The 14,029-nt window shown below is 54.0% G+C and overlaps 1 protein-coding gene across 1 annotated transcript in view; it reads right to left on the bottom strand.

Moving 5' to 3' along the window:
- Window positions 1-14,029, bottom strand: part of lpcat3 (lysophosphatidylcholine acyltransferase 3) — a 45,399-nt gene that overhangs the window by 3,088 nt on the left and 28,282 nt on the right. The window contains exons 5-8 of the mRNA XM_038774042.1: window positions 12,406-12,443; window positions 10,890-11,068; window positions 10,225-10,333; window positions 4,650-4,756 (exon numbers count right to left, since the gene is read on the bottom strand). Of these exons, the coding sequence (XP_038629970.1) occupies window positions 4,650-4,756; window positions 10,225-10,333; window positions 10,890-11,068; window positions 12,406-12,443 (433 nt within the window). The remainder of the gene's footprint in view (window positions 1-4,649; window positions 4,757-10,224; window positions 10,334-10,889; window positions 11,069-12,405; window positions 12,444-14,029) is intronic.

Here is a 14,029-nt window from a genome sequence, read left to right on the forward strand (position 1 = left end):
TGATGTACTAAAATGCATCTCACATTTATCCACAACCTACCATGCGGTACCTTGTCAAAGGCCTTGCTAAAGTCCATGTAGACAATGTCGACCGCACTGCCGTCATCCACCTTTTTGGTTACCCTTTCAAAAAAACTCAATCAAATTCGAGACATGACTTTCCCCTTACAAAGCCATGCTGACTTTCCCTAATTAGCCCTTGCCTGTCTAAATGCTTGTAGATCCTGTCCCTCAGAATACCTCCTAACAACTTACCCACTACAGACATAAGGCTAACCGGTCTGTAGTTCCCAGGCTTATCCCTACAGCCCGTCTTAAACAACGTTTGCTACCCTCCAATCTTCAGGCACCTCTCCTGTGGCTGTCGATGATTCAAATATCTCAGCTAGGGGGCCGGCAATTTTCTCCCTTACCTCCCGCAACTTCCCGGGATACATTTCATCAGGTCCCAAGGATTCATCTATTTTGATCCACTTTAATATCTCCAGCACCTCCTTTTCTGTAATAAGTACACTCCTCAAGACATCACTTTTTATTTCCCCAATTTCCCTAGTATGTGTACCTTTCTCAACAGTAAATATTGATGAGAAACAATAATTTAGGACTTCTCCCATCCCTTGTCGATCCGCACATAGATGAGCTTGTTTAGCCTGAAGAGGCCCTACCCTCTCCCTAGTCACCCTTTACCCTTTATGTATCTGTAAAAGCTCTTTGGATTTTCCTTTGCCGTATCTGCCGAGACAATCTCATGTCCCCTTTTTGCCCTCCTGATTTCTCTTCCCCCCCCCCCCCCCCACCACCATAAATTTAGAGTATCTAATTATTATTTTTTCCCAATTAAGGGGCAATTTACCGTGATCATTCCACCTAACCTGCACATCTTTGGGTTGTGGGGGCGAAACCCACGCAGCTGATTTCTCTCTTCATTCTACTCCGACAAGCCCTATACTCTTCAAGGGATCCACTTGATCCCAGCTGCCTATGCAGGTCATATGCCTCCTTCGTCCTTTTGACCATGTCCTTAATATCCCAAGTCCTTCTGGGTTCCCTCCTTCTACCAGCCTTACCCTTCACTTTAAGAAGGCGGCTCACCCTGAACCCTAGTTAACACCCTTTTGAAAGACTCCCATTTACCAGCTGTCCCCTTGTCTGTGAACAGGCTCCCCAATCAACTTTTGATAGTTCCCACCTAATACCATTGAAATTGGCCTTTGCCCCAATTTAGAATTTTAACTTTTGGGCCAGAACTATCATTCTCCACAGCCATCTGTGGCGACTAGGGACTTTTCACAGGAACATCATTGCAGTGTTAATGGAAGCCTACTTGTGACAATAAAGATAATAATAAAACTGATCTTAAAACTAATGGAAATATGGTCACTGGTCCCAAAGTGATCCCTCACTAACACCTCTGTCACCTGCCCTTCCTTATTCCCCAAGAGGAGGTCATGTTTTTGCCCCCTCTCTAGTTGGGCCATCCACATATTGAATGAGGAATTCTTCCTAAATACACTCGACAAATTTATCTCCATCCAAACCCCTCGTGCTATGGCTGTCCCAGTAAATGTTGGGAAAGTTAAAGTCCCCTATTATTACCACCCTATTCTTCCGGCAGCTATCTGTAATCTCCTTACATATTTGCTCCTCAATATCCCTCTGACTATTTGGGGGCCTATAGTACAGTCCTATCAAAGTCATCTCATCCTTCGTATTTTTCAATTCTACCCATATAGACTCAGTGGGTGGATCCTTGGATATATCCTCTCTCTCTACTGCCGTGATACTGCCCCTAACCAAAAAGGCAACTCCCCCTCCTCTCTTACTTCCTGTTCTATCTTTCCTATGGCATCTGTACCCCGGAACATTGAGCTGCCAGTCCTGTCCCTCATCTAGCCATGTTTCAATAACAGCTACAATATCCCAGTCCCATGTAGCTATCCATGCCCCGAGTTCATCTGCTTTGCCAGTTAGGCCTCTTGCATTGAAATAAATGCAGTTCAGTTTCTCTGCCTTTTACTTTTCTCCTTACTGGCTTTTGTTTCTTTCCCCTCTTTACTACTCTCTGACTTCCCATTCCCCTGCGACATTAGTTTTAACCCACCCCAACAGCGCTAGCAAACATCCCACCGAGGACATTGATTCCAGTCCTGCACAAGTGTAGATGGCCCGATTTGGAATGGTCCCACCTTTCCCAGAACTGGCTCCAATGTCCCAAACATCTGAATCCCTCCCTCCTGCACCATCTCTCAAGCCACGCATTCATCCTGTCTGTCCTGTTATTCCTACACAGACTAGCACGTGGTACTGGTAGCAATCCCGAGATCACTACCTTGGAGGTCCTACTTTCTTAGGGGCTGGTTTAGCACAGGGCGAAATCACTGGCTTTGAAAGCAGACCAAGACAGGCCAGCATCATGGTTCAATTCCCGTACCAACTTTCCCGAACAGGCGCCGGAATGTGGCGACTCGGGGCTTTTCACAGTAATTTCATTTGAAGCCTACTCGGGACAATAAACGATTTTCATTTTAATTTCATTTTCATCACAGCTCCAGGGACCTGGGTTCGATTCCAGGTGGAGAGGGGGGGCAGTAGAGAGGGGGGGGGGCAGCAGAGAGAGGGGGGGGGGCAGCAGAGAGAGGGGGGGGGCAGCAGAGAGAGGGGGGGGCAGCAGAGAGAGGGGGGGGGCAGCAGAGAGAGGGGGGGGGCAGCAGAGAGAGGGGGGGGCAGCAGAGAGAGGGGGGGGGCAGCAGAGAGAGGGGGGGGCAGCAGAGAGAGGGGGGGCAGCAGAGAGAGGGGGGGGCAGCAGAGAGAGGGGGGGCAGCAGAGAGAGGGGGGGGCAGCAGAGAGAGGGGGGGGCAGCAGAGAGAGGGGGGGGCAGCAGAGAGAGGGGGGGCAGCAGAGAGAGGGGGGGCAGCAGAGAGAGGGGGGGCAGCAGAGAGAGGGGGGGGCAGCAGAGAGAGGGGGGGGCAGCAGCAGAGAGGGGGGGCAGCAGAGAGAGGGGGGGGCAGCAGAGAGAGGGGGGGCAGCAGAGAGAGGGGGGGGCAGCAGAGAGAGGGGGGGGCAGCAGAGGGGGGGGGGGGGCAGCAGAGAGAGGGGGGGGCAGCAGAGAGAGGGGGGGGGGGCAGAGAGGGGGGGGGGGGCAGCAGAGAGAGGGGGGGGCAGCAGAGAGAGGGGGGGCAGCAGAGAGAGGGGGGGCAGCAGAGAGGGGGGGCAGCAGGAGAGGGGGGGCAGCAGAGAGAGGGGGGGCAGCAGAGAGAGGGGGGGCAGCAGAGAGAGGGGGGGCAGCAGAGAGAGGGGGGGGCAGGGAGAGAGGGGGGGGCAGCAGAGAGAGGGGGGGGGGGGGCAGCAGAGAGAGGGGGGGGGCAGCAGGAGAGGGGGGGCAGAGCAGAGAGGGGGGGCAGCAGAGAGAGAGGGGGGGGGCAGCAGAGAGAGGGGGGGGCAGCAGAGAGAGGGGGGGGCAGCAGAGAGAGAGGGGGGGGGGGCAGCAGAGAGAGGGGGGGGCAGCAGAGAGAGGGGGGGCAGCAGAGAGAGGGGGGCAGCAGAGAGAGGGGGGGCAGCAGAGAGAGGGGGGCAGCAGAGAGAGGGGGGGCAGCAGAGAGAGGGGGGGCAGCAGAGAGAGGGGGGGCAGCAGAGAGAGGGGGGGCAGCAGAGAGAGGGGGGGGCAGCAGAGAGAGGGGGGCAGCAGAGAGAGAAGGGCAGCAGAGAGAGGGGGGCAGCAGAGAGAGGGGGGCAGCAGAGAGAGGGTCAGCAGAGAGGGGGGCAGCAGAGAGAGGGTCAGCAGAGAGGGGGGCAGCAGAGAGGGGGGCAGCAGAGAGAGGGGGGCAGCAGAGAGAGGGGGGCAGCAGAGAGAGGGGGGCAGCAGAGAGAGGGGGGCAGCAGAGAGAGGGGGGCAGCAGAGAGAGGGGGGCAGCAGAGAGAGGGGGGCAGCAGAGAGAGGGGGGCAGCAGAGAGAGGGGGGCAGCAGAGAGAGGGGGGCAGCAGAGAGAGGGGGGCAGCAGAGAGAGGGGGGCAGCAGAGAGAGGGGGCAGCAGAGAGAGGGGGGCAGAGAGAGAGGGGGGCAGCAGAGAGAGGGGGGCAGAGAGAGGGGGGCAGCGAGAGAGGGGGGGCAGCAGAGAGAGGGGGGCAGCAGAGAGAGGGGGGCAGCGAGAGAGGGGGGCAGCAGAGAAGGGGGAGCAGAGGAGGGGGGCAGCAGAGAGAGCAGGAGAGGGGGGCAGCAGAGAGGGGGGGCAGCAGAGAGAGGGGGGGCAGCAGAGAGAGGGGGGGCAGCAGAGAGAGGGGGGGCAGCAGAGAGAGGGGGGGCAGCAGAGAGAGGGGGGCAGCAGAGAGAGGGGGTAAGCAGAGAGAGGGGGGGGCAGAGAGAGAGGGGGGGCAGCAGGAGAGGGGGGGCAGCAGAGAGAGAGGGGGGCAGCAGGAGAGAGGGGGGGCAGCAGAGAGAGGGGGGGCAGCAGAGAGAGGGGGGGGCAGCAGAGAGAGGGGGGGGCAGCAGAGAGAGGGGGGGGCAGCAGAGAGAGGGGGGGGCAGCAGAGAGAGGGGGGGGCAGCAGAGAGAGGGGGGGGCAGCAGAGAGAGGGGGGGCAGCAGAGAGAGGGGGGGGGCAGCAGAGAGAGGGGGGGGGCAGCAGAGAGAGGGGGGGGCAGCAGAGAGAGGTACAAGGGGTAGGGGTGACTTACCGCAACAAGCCAGCATGTGACATACTTGATCAGGGTGACCTTTCCCCACAGGCAGATGAAGAGACATCTGTAACCCAGAGAGCGATTCTGAAAAAGTGTATGAGAGAGAGTATGAGAGTGTGAGGGAGAGAGGTGTTAGGGAGAAAACAAAGAAAAGGAAGGAAAGAGCGAGAGGGTCAGAAACGTCTTCAACGACGGCCCAGGGTAGTCCCGAGGGTGCGCTGCCCTGTCAGAGGGTCAGTCCTGAGGGAGCGTCACCTTGCCCGAGGGTCAGCCTTGAAGGAGCGCCGACTTTCCGAATGGTAGTCCTGAGGGAATCACGCCCTGTCAGAGGGTTAGTACTTTAGGAAAAACAAATTCCAATTAAGATACAATTTAGTTTGGCCAACCCATCTACCCTGCACATCTTTGGGTTGTGGGGGTGAGACCTACGCAGACACAGGAAGAATGTGCAAACTCCACATGGTCAGTGACTCAGGTCCATGATCGAACCCGGGTCTTGATGCCGTGCCGCCCTGCCCGAGGGTCGGTCCCGAGGGGGCGGCGCCCTGCCCGAGGGGGCGGCGCCCTGCCCGAGGGTCGGTCCCGAGGGGGCGCCGCCCTGCCCGTGGGTCGGTCCCGAGGGAGTCTTGGGCAGTCCCTCAGCATGGGGAACGACTCGCTTCCACTCCGGAGAGGTGGGTTCTGCAGTGGCTGAATAGGCCAATCCTGGATCCACAGACTTTACCACAGGTTTTGCACGTGGTGTTTGATTGCGGGGGGGGTGGAACGCTCTGGAGTCTTGTATCAGGCATGCCTGCAATGTGGTCCGCCCATCACAGCTTGTCGAGCGTGACCAGTGACTCGATACCGGGGGTATTGGCCTGGGAGTGAGCACATCTTGGTACGTCTTTCAGTAGTCCCCCTTTATAACGCGGGTGTTGGGGTCCAAGACAGCCACCCGCGTTGCATCCGAGCCGCGGATATCCACGATGGGGGTTTTAAATTTATTTAAAAATCTATGCTAGCGCTTCCCATTGAGAGTCTACGGGGGGGCGGGGGGGGGGGAAGAGGTCAGACCCCCGTAGACTCACAATGGGAAGCGCTAGCATAGATTTTAAAATAAATTTAAAACCCCCATCGTGGATCTAATTAAAACAGTGTCAATTTCAGCGGCCGGCTCACTTTGATCCGGAGAGGGAAGCTGCTCTCTCACTGAAGCAATCAGCCGGCCGCTGAAGTTGACACTGCCGGCTGCTCTCTCCCTCCAATCAGAAACATTTAAACTTAAAAGTTGGATTGGAGGGAGAGAGCAGCCGGCAGTGTCAATTTCAGCGGCCGGCTGATTGTTTCAGTGAGAGAGCAGCTTCCCTCTCCGGATCAAAGTGAGCCGGCCGCTGAAATTGACACAACTGACAGTTGGGGTCCATAAGCCCCCCCGCGGTATATCGCGAACCGCGGACTACTGTAGTAGTTTGCAGGATTTTGTGGAGGAAGAGTTGGTGATATCTCTCCAAGGATTTGAGGTGTCTGCTGTACGTTGTCCATGTTTCTGATGCACACAGCAGGGTGGGGACCATGGCTGCTCTGTAGACCATGATCTTGGTGCTGGGTTTGAGGTCTCGGTTTTCAAATACACTGCTCCTCAGGCATCCAAAGACTGCACCGGCGCATTGGAGTTGATGTTGGATTTTGTTGTCAATGTCTGCTCACACCGAGGGGAGATTCCAGATGTATGGAAAATTATCCACATTGACCAAGGGCTCACCGTGGATCTGGATGGTTAGGGGGGTGGGGGAGGTTTGCGTGGCAGGAACAGGCTGGTAGAGAACCTTTGTTTTCCGGATGTTTAGCCCGAGGCCCATTCTCTCGTATGCCTCTGTGAATGTGTCGAATATGGTTTGTAGTTCGGCCTCTGAATGTGCGCACACAGGCTCTGTCTGCGTACTGCAACTCGATGACAGAGGTGGGGGGGGTATTGGCTCTGGCCTGGAGGAGTTGGAGGTTGAACAGTTTCTCGCTTGTGCGGTAGGTTAGCTCCACTCCAGTGGGGAGCTTCAGGGTGACGGGGTGCTGCAAGGAAGATGGAGAAGAGCATTGATGCGATGACGCAGCCCAGTTTGACTGCAGTTTGCACATGTATTGGGTCTGTGTCGGTTCCGTTGGTGAGATCACGGCTTTCATATCACCGTGGGGCAGGCGGAGAATGGTGAATTTCTGCGGGCAGCTTAATTTGAGGAGGATGATCCACAATCCGTCACAGTTGACAGAGTCGAAGACCGTTGCGAGATTGAAGGCCACGTACACAAATTGATGCTGCTCCCTGCACTTTTCCTGGATTTGTTGCACGCTGAAGGTCATGTCCATTGAGCCTCTTGATGGTGGAAGCCGTACTAAGACTCAGGGAAGAGTTCCTTGGGAGGAGGCGGTTGAGGAGGATTCTCGCAATTACCTTGCCCGTGGCAGAGTAAGAAAATCCGTCTGTAATTTGAGTCGGACCTCCTTTCTTGAAGATGGTCATAATTAAGGCATCTCTGAGATCATCTGTCTTCCACTCTTCCTTCCAGACAAGGGTGATGAGGTTATGGATTCTTAAGAGTGCACCTCCGCTGCATTTTAGTTCTTCTGTGGGGATTCCACCTGCGCTAGAGGCCTTGTTATTTTTCTGCAGTCAGATAGACTTTTTGACCTCATGGCGAGCTGGGATTGCACGGAGATGGTGGCGTGTTGCAGGATGGAGTCGAGGACACGTGTCGAAGGCTGTGTCTCGGTTGAGGAGGTCCTCAAAGTGCTCTCTCCAGCGGCCGTTGACTGTCTCTTTGTCTTTGATGAGTTTTTGGCCCTCAGTGGGGTGGGCCCCCAGACACTTGGACCATGGATGGTTTTGATAGTCCTGAATAAGCCATGCACATTGTGGTTGTCAGTTAACTGCTGAGTCTCCTGTGCTCTTTCCATCCACCATCTGTTCTTTAGGTCACGAGTTCTCTTTTGCACCTCAGCCTTCATTGCCTGTAGGCTTGTTTACTCTCACTCAAGTATTGGTGGAGCTGCCAAATCAGGAAAACCGTGCGCTTGTCATCAAGGAGATCCTGGACCTCCTGATCGTTCTTGTCGAACCAGTCTCGGTGTTTCCTGGTCAGCAGCCCGAGCATCTCATCGCAGGCGCTGATATGGTGGCTTTGAAGGAGGACCAGGCGCTGTAGACGTTCTGCGGCTCTAGCTCATTGGTTCTTGCCAGGTTAGCGGAGAGATGCTGGCTGAGTAACTCTTTTTTTCCCCCTCGGTGTCTTTGAGTCCAGCAACATCTCCCGCGGCAATCTTTTCCGCCTACTGTTGGTTGGGCCAGGGTGATGGAGATGGTCGAGCGGATTAGTTGGTGGTCAGTCCAGCAGTTGTCGGTTCTGGTTGTAGCGTGGGTGCTGCGGACGTCTTTGCGGTCCCTTGTCTGGATGATGATATAATTTATTCGGTGTCAGTTGCCATTAGGTCTTCTGCTTGTCCCTCTGGTGGAACAGAGTGTTTGTGATGACAAGTTCATGTTCTAAACAGTCTGTCAGGAGGAGGAGGACTCTGTTGCCGTTTGTTATTCCCGCACCTTGCCTGCCCAACACCTTTCAAAAGCTTTGCGTTCTTCCCGACTCGAGCATTAAAGTCGTCAAGGAGAATCGGTTGGTCTCCTTTTGGGATGCGGGATAGCAATTGATTGAAGCTGGAGTAGAATGCCTCTTTTGTCTCGCCCATTGTATCCAAGGTTGGGGTGTAGGCACGGTCGGTCGGCCGGCTGTGACGTGTTATTTCTGGGCCAGGCAGAGCCACAGGGTCATGAGTCGTTCATTCACCTGGCAGGGGGGTTCAATTGAGACATCCAACCAAGTGGTTTTGTCCAGCGAAGCTAACCCTGTAGAGATGACGTTCTGTTTCTGGTTTTGCCTTTCCAGAAGAAGGGGTATCCGCCACTTTGTTCTTTCAGCTGGCCTCCTCCTGCCAATCGTGTCTCGCTCAGGGCGGCGATTTCAATGTTGTGGCGTCAAGAGTTCCTGAGCTGTGATGGCGGTGCAATGTTCAGGTCTGTGGCTATTGGGTTTGCCCAAGAGGGTCCTGACATTCCAGGTCCCGAAATTCAGGCAGGTAGGTAGGTAGGTGGGTGCGTGCGTGCGATGCCTGTGCGTGGATTCTTTTAACATGGCACACATGACTGTTGCACACCAACCACCACACGGTCCCAGCGGAGCGAGGTCTTGACCCAGTGGCAGGGAGATCAGAGACTGGAGACCAGGCTTTGCGGTAGGATGGGTACAACACTCACTTATCCTCTGATCACCTGCCTGCGTGGACCCCACATTCAAAGCGTGATGTCATTTCATTTCCCCCCGCCCCGGCCACCCTCGCTTCCCTCTCGCCCCGGTCGGCCCTGCTTCCCTCTCGCCCCGGCCCCGCTCCCCTCGTCAGACCAGTTAGCTGCTTCCTTTTGCCCTGTGTCACTGAGGCCTCACGTCATCTCAGGAGCTTTGCCTCTGGATTCAGTAAGGGCACGTCGCGCTGCTCTTTTTAAGTTTCACTCTAATACTCTGTCCTCAACGTTGGCTCCGTGGAGACATACCCTGATTCACCGCCGCTCTTTTACTCTGTGTCTCCGCCGTTCTCCTTGCGCTCTTTTATCCTGTGTTTCCGCTGCTCTCCTAGTGTTCTTTTATCCTGTGTTTCCGCTGCTCTCCTAGTGTTCTTTTATCCTGTATCTCCGCCTCTCTCCTCGCACCCTTCAATCCTGTCTCCGCTGCCACGTGTTCTTTTATCCTGTGTCTCCTCCGCTCTCCTGGTGTTCTTTTATCCCGTGTTTCCTCCGCTCTCCTGGTGTTCTTTTATCCCGTGTTTCTGCCACTCTCCTGGTGTTCTTTTATCCCGTGTCTCCTCCGCTTGCCTGGTGTTCTTTTATCCCGTGTCTCCTCCGCTCTCCTGGTGTTCTTTTATCCCGTGTTTCTGCCGCTCTCCTGGTGTTCTTTTATCCTGTGTCTCCTCCGCTCTCCTGGTGTTCTTTTATCCTGTGTCTCCTCCGTTCTCCTGGTGTTCTTTTATCCTGTGTCTCCGCCTCTCTCCTCGGGCTCTTTTACCGTTATTCATGAAGGCCCGAGGGCAAAACGGTGGCACAGTGGTTAGCACTGTTGTCTCACTGCACCAAGGACCTGGGTTCAATCCCTGCCCCAGGTTACTGTCCGTGTGGAGTTTGCACATTCTCCCCATGCGTGCGTGGGTGTCACCCCCGCGACCCAAAGATGTGTAGGGTAGGTGGATTGGCCACGTGAAATTGCCCCTTCAACATAAAAATTCATGAAGGCCCTCCCAACCATGCCCCTCGCCTGAAGTTTGGTGATCCTTAGGTTAAATCACCACCAGTCAGCTCTGCCGCTCAAAGGGGAAAGCAGCCTATAGTCATCTGGGACCATGGTGACTTCACCTTGCTGAGGGAGTGCCACCCTGTCGAAGGGTCAGCGTTGAGAGAGTGCTGCACTGTTGGGATGGTCAGCGCTGAGGGAGCGCCACACTGTCGAGTGGGGACCGCCCACTCCAAGGTAACTCACCGCAAACTCACTGGTAAGGAAGTAATCGTCGGGGAAGTAGGGTTTACCGAGCATGTAGACCATCACGTAGAACATTCCCAGCAACAGACGCTTCAACGCCGGGGTGACACTGCAAGATGGTGAGAGACACAACAGGTCAGACTGCTCCTAGCTTCAAGCTATATCGCGGGCGAGGGCTGGGGTTGGATTGGGTCAAGGACCCTACCCCAGGCTCTTCCACCCTCCGTCCCTCCCAACCCCGCCATCTTTCTTCAGAGCCTGAACATAACTGGACTGGTTGATTACATGGGGAATCGCAATTGTCTCTTGGGATGGGAGGTGTATGAGGCGCATGGATGGGTAATGTGACTGCATTCTTCACACTGTCCTGGTGGGTGGAAAGTGCAGAAGGACCGCTTTGGGGGGGGGGGGGGGGGGGGGGGACTGCATTCTCACGCCCCATTACTCAAAGCCATTCCAAACCCTCACTGTGTTGCCGCCCTGGCTGCTGTTTGACTGAGTGAGGTCTCACTGAGAGTAGGCTGCTCAGCCTGCGAGGATTGTGGGTGGGGGGTGGGGTACAGGTGGAAGATCCAGATTCTGCCAGTTGTGTCCGTCACCCCCCCCCCTTCCCAACCTGTCACTCCTCCCGCCTCTACCCCCTTGCTGACAGTTGGGTCACTTACCTGTTGGGCCGGTGCCCTGGCTGGTCAGTTAGCTCCCCCTTCGCCATCTGGAGGTAGCTGCTCATGGCAAACTGGGGCCCCACCAGGAAGGCACCATAGAAGTAGGCGAAGCCAGACACTTCGGCCAAGCTCAGTTCTTTGGGCAGCATGTGGAGTTCCTGCTCCTTACTTAGCTGGGCCTGTACAGTGGGGGGGGGGGGGGGGGGGGGGGGGGGAGCAGAGAGAACACACTGTCAGCCGCGTCTTAGAACTTTTCCCCGACTTCCGCAGTTCCCACAAACACCATCTCCCAATGACTCTTGCTCCCCTTCCAGCTCTCTATCCTCTCCCCCACTCCCCCCCCCCCCCCATCCATCTCTTCCCCTCAGTCTCCACCGGTCTCCCTCTTCCCCCCGCCCCATCTCCTTTTCCCCTCCCCTCAGGCAGCATCTTCCAAACACACCGCCTCCATCATCTAGAAGGACAAAGGGGCAGTGGATACATGGGGATCACACACCACCTGCAAGTTCCTCCACCAAGCCCCACAAACACATACCATCCTGACTGGGAAATATATTGGCCTTTCCTCGAGAAATCCCTTTTGAAGTTACGATCCCAGAGTTAGTTACTAACTTACAGCTGGCTCCAAATGAAAAGACTACACTGCTGTACCTGAACTGTGACAGCACATTAAAAACACACAAGTCAATGAGGCTGTCAGCATTCTGGAGTACCATCTTCCAGGAGTATCCAGTGAGGAGTAAAGCACCTATTTGTTGATATTGCCCTTTACGACAATCTACATACGAGAGGTTGGATTTTCCATTTTCACAAAGATGAAAATGGCATAATGGTCGAAATCTGTGCCTGATATGCACATTGCTTTCTCCTCCTGTGAACCAGAATGGAGGGAGATCATGAGGACTAAGCAGGCTCCCCTTTCACATTAAAGGTGAGCGAACGTGGCCTGGGTTAGCAGAGGCCAGTCGGTTGGCAAAGGTGGGTCCCGGGGGAAAAGAGAGTTTGCATTAGAACACCCAGATCCCTCTGCATCTCCGAGCAGTTTAGGTAATAAGTTTTTTTAAATTCTTCATTCCAACAGAACAATTTCACATTGGCCACATTATACTTGGAGGGTCCACACAGTCAGTCACCCCAAGGCCGGAATTGAACTCCCTGGCGCTGTGAGGCCAGAACAGAAGTATAGAATGGTTTACTCCTGCTCGTTTCCGCATCATCATCATCTATTCTCCCCATTCTCTTTCACCCTGCTCCACAGTCCCCTCTCTTTCACCAAGCAGAATTTGACACACGACCCACGACGCTCCGTTTCCCACCAGGGTCAGGCCATCTGATGCACAGCTCCAAACTGACCCACTATCCCCCAGCCCAGATCGTGATCCAGGTTGCCATAGGTCATCTGCTCCCAAACTTTTCCCACCCCACCCCGGCTGCTGAGGGAAGGGGGGTGGTGGTCGGTAACCTGGCAATGAAAGGGAAGGGAGGGGTCCGAGTTGAATGACCCGAGGAGCCTCACCTTATCCTTGCCTCCATCATAATAGTCGAGTGAGAGACCTGTGGCGGAGTAAACGGGGGTGAGGGGTGTGTGGAAAAGAAACAAACTTAGAAAAGACCAGTAGATTTCATTCCATTGTTACACTCATGCAATTAACAACAGAAAGTTTATCAAATTGTACCATATGTATGTTTAGCAATGGGAAAGTCTCAAATTGTATGTATTAGTGTGATAATTTGGGAATATTTTATTGAGGTTGGAGTCTCTGTCTCTATTAGGGTGATAGTGAGGGTCAAGAACCTGGACCGTTGGCCTCACTAAGGTGAGGTGAACTGGAGGTCCTTCACTTTCAGTTGGATTTAGCATGCTTGGCTGTGTTTACAGACCTCACTTGAACTTTTGACTCAGGTGAGAGGCTCTTCAAAGCAAGAGAGACCCTTGGCCACGATGGAGAAAATTTGCAGAGCGTGCAGCAGCGCTTTGAAAGGAACGCTGGTGGAGGGGCATTGGTCGTCTCCCCCCTGCCCCCCCACTCAGAGGAGGCTGCAGACATCCAGTCCATTTGAGTTTAACCAGAGGACTCGCGAGTTCTGGGGAAATTGAGTTAACTAAATTGCGCAGAGAGTGGGACATCTGTGGGACAGACTCAGAGTTGTGACCCCTGCACAGCCAGATGCAGAGACGAGGGACTGCCTCTCAAGAGGATGAGCATGTTTTAAAAGCCGATCGGGGTGAGTCACAGTGCAAAGATTAAACTAGATTCTGTCCCTGCCATTGAGTTTCGAAATGAATCACTATCTTATTTGCGCGGTGTTTATATTTCATCATTCTAGCTTGGCGTTGTTCAAGTTTGTGGGGTAAAGATTTATTTTTGATGTTTCTACTTAATTTTGGGGTCCTGCAGCTTATTTCTTCCCCTTGGGTCTTCCATGTATTCTATCCTTTCAATGATTCTGGTCTAACAAAGCCAGACTGGGGTGTGAGGAATGTAGGAATTTTAGATGTATTGTATTACAACTATTTGGTGCAGTAAAGGTTACAAGCCTGGGTTAGAGTAGTGTTTATAACGGGGGAAGTGTGAGGAATGTTATAATTTTCAGATGTATTGTATTATAGGTATTTGGTAAAGATTAAAAGCCCGAGTTAGACTAGTGTTTCTAAGTGGGGGGGGGGGGGGGGGGGGGGGAAGAGATGAATATAGGAATTTCAGATCTACTGTATTATATGTATTTGGTGCAGTAAGGGTTAGAACGTGTCAAGGTTATGCAGTAAGGGTTAGAACCTGGGTTAGTGTGTGTCAAGGTTATTCAGTAAGGGTTAGAACCTGGGTTAGTGTGTGTCAAGGTTATGCAGTAAGGGTTAGAACCTGGGTTAGTGTGTGTCATGGTTATGCAGTAAGGGTTAGAACCTGGGTTAGTGTGTGTCAAGGTTATTCAGTAAGGGTTAGAACCTGGGTTAGTGTGTGTCAAGGTTATTCAGTAAGGGTTAGAACCTGGGTTAGTGTGTGTCAAGGTTATTCAGTAAGGGTTAGAACCTGGGTTAGTGTGTGTCAAGGTTATGCAGTAAGGGTTAGAACCTGGGTTAGTGTGTGTCAAGGTTATTCAGTAAGGGTTAGAACCTGGGTTAGTGTGTGTCAAGGTTATTC

This window comes from Scyliorhinus canicula, chromosome 16 (assembly GCF_902713615.1).
Source record: "Scyliorhinus canicula chromosome 16, sScyCan1.1, whole genome shotgun sequence".
Lineage (NCBI taxonomy): Eukaryota > Metazoa > Chordata > Chondrichthyes > Carcharhiniformes > Scyliorhinidae > Scyliorhinus > Scyliorhinus canicula.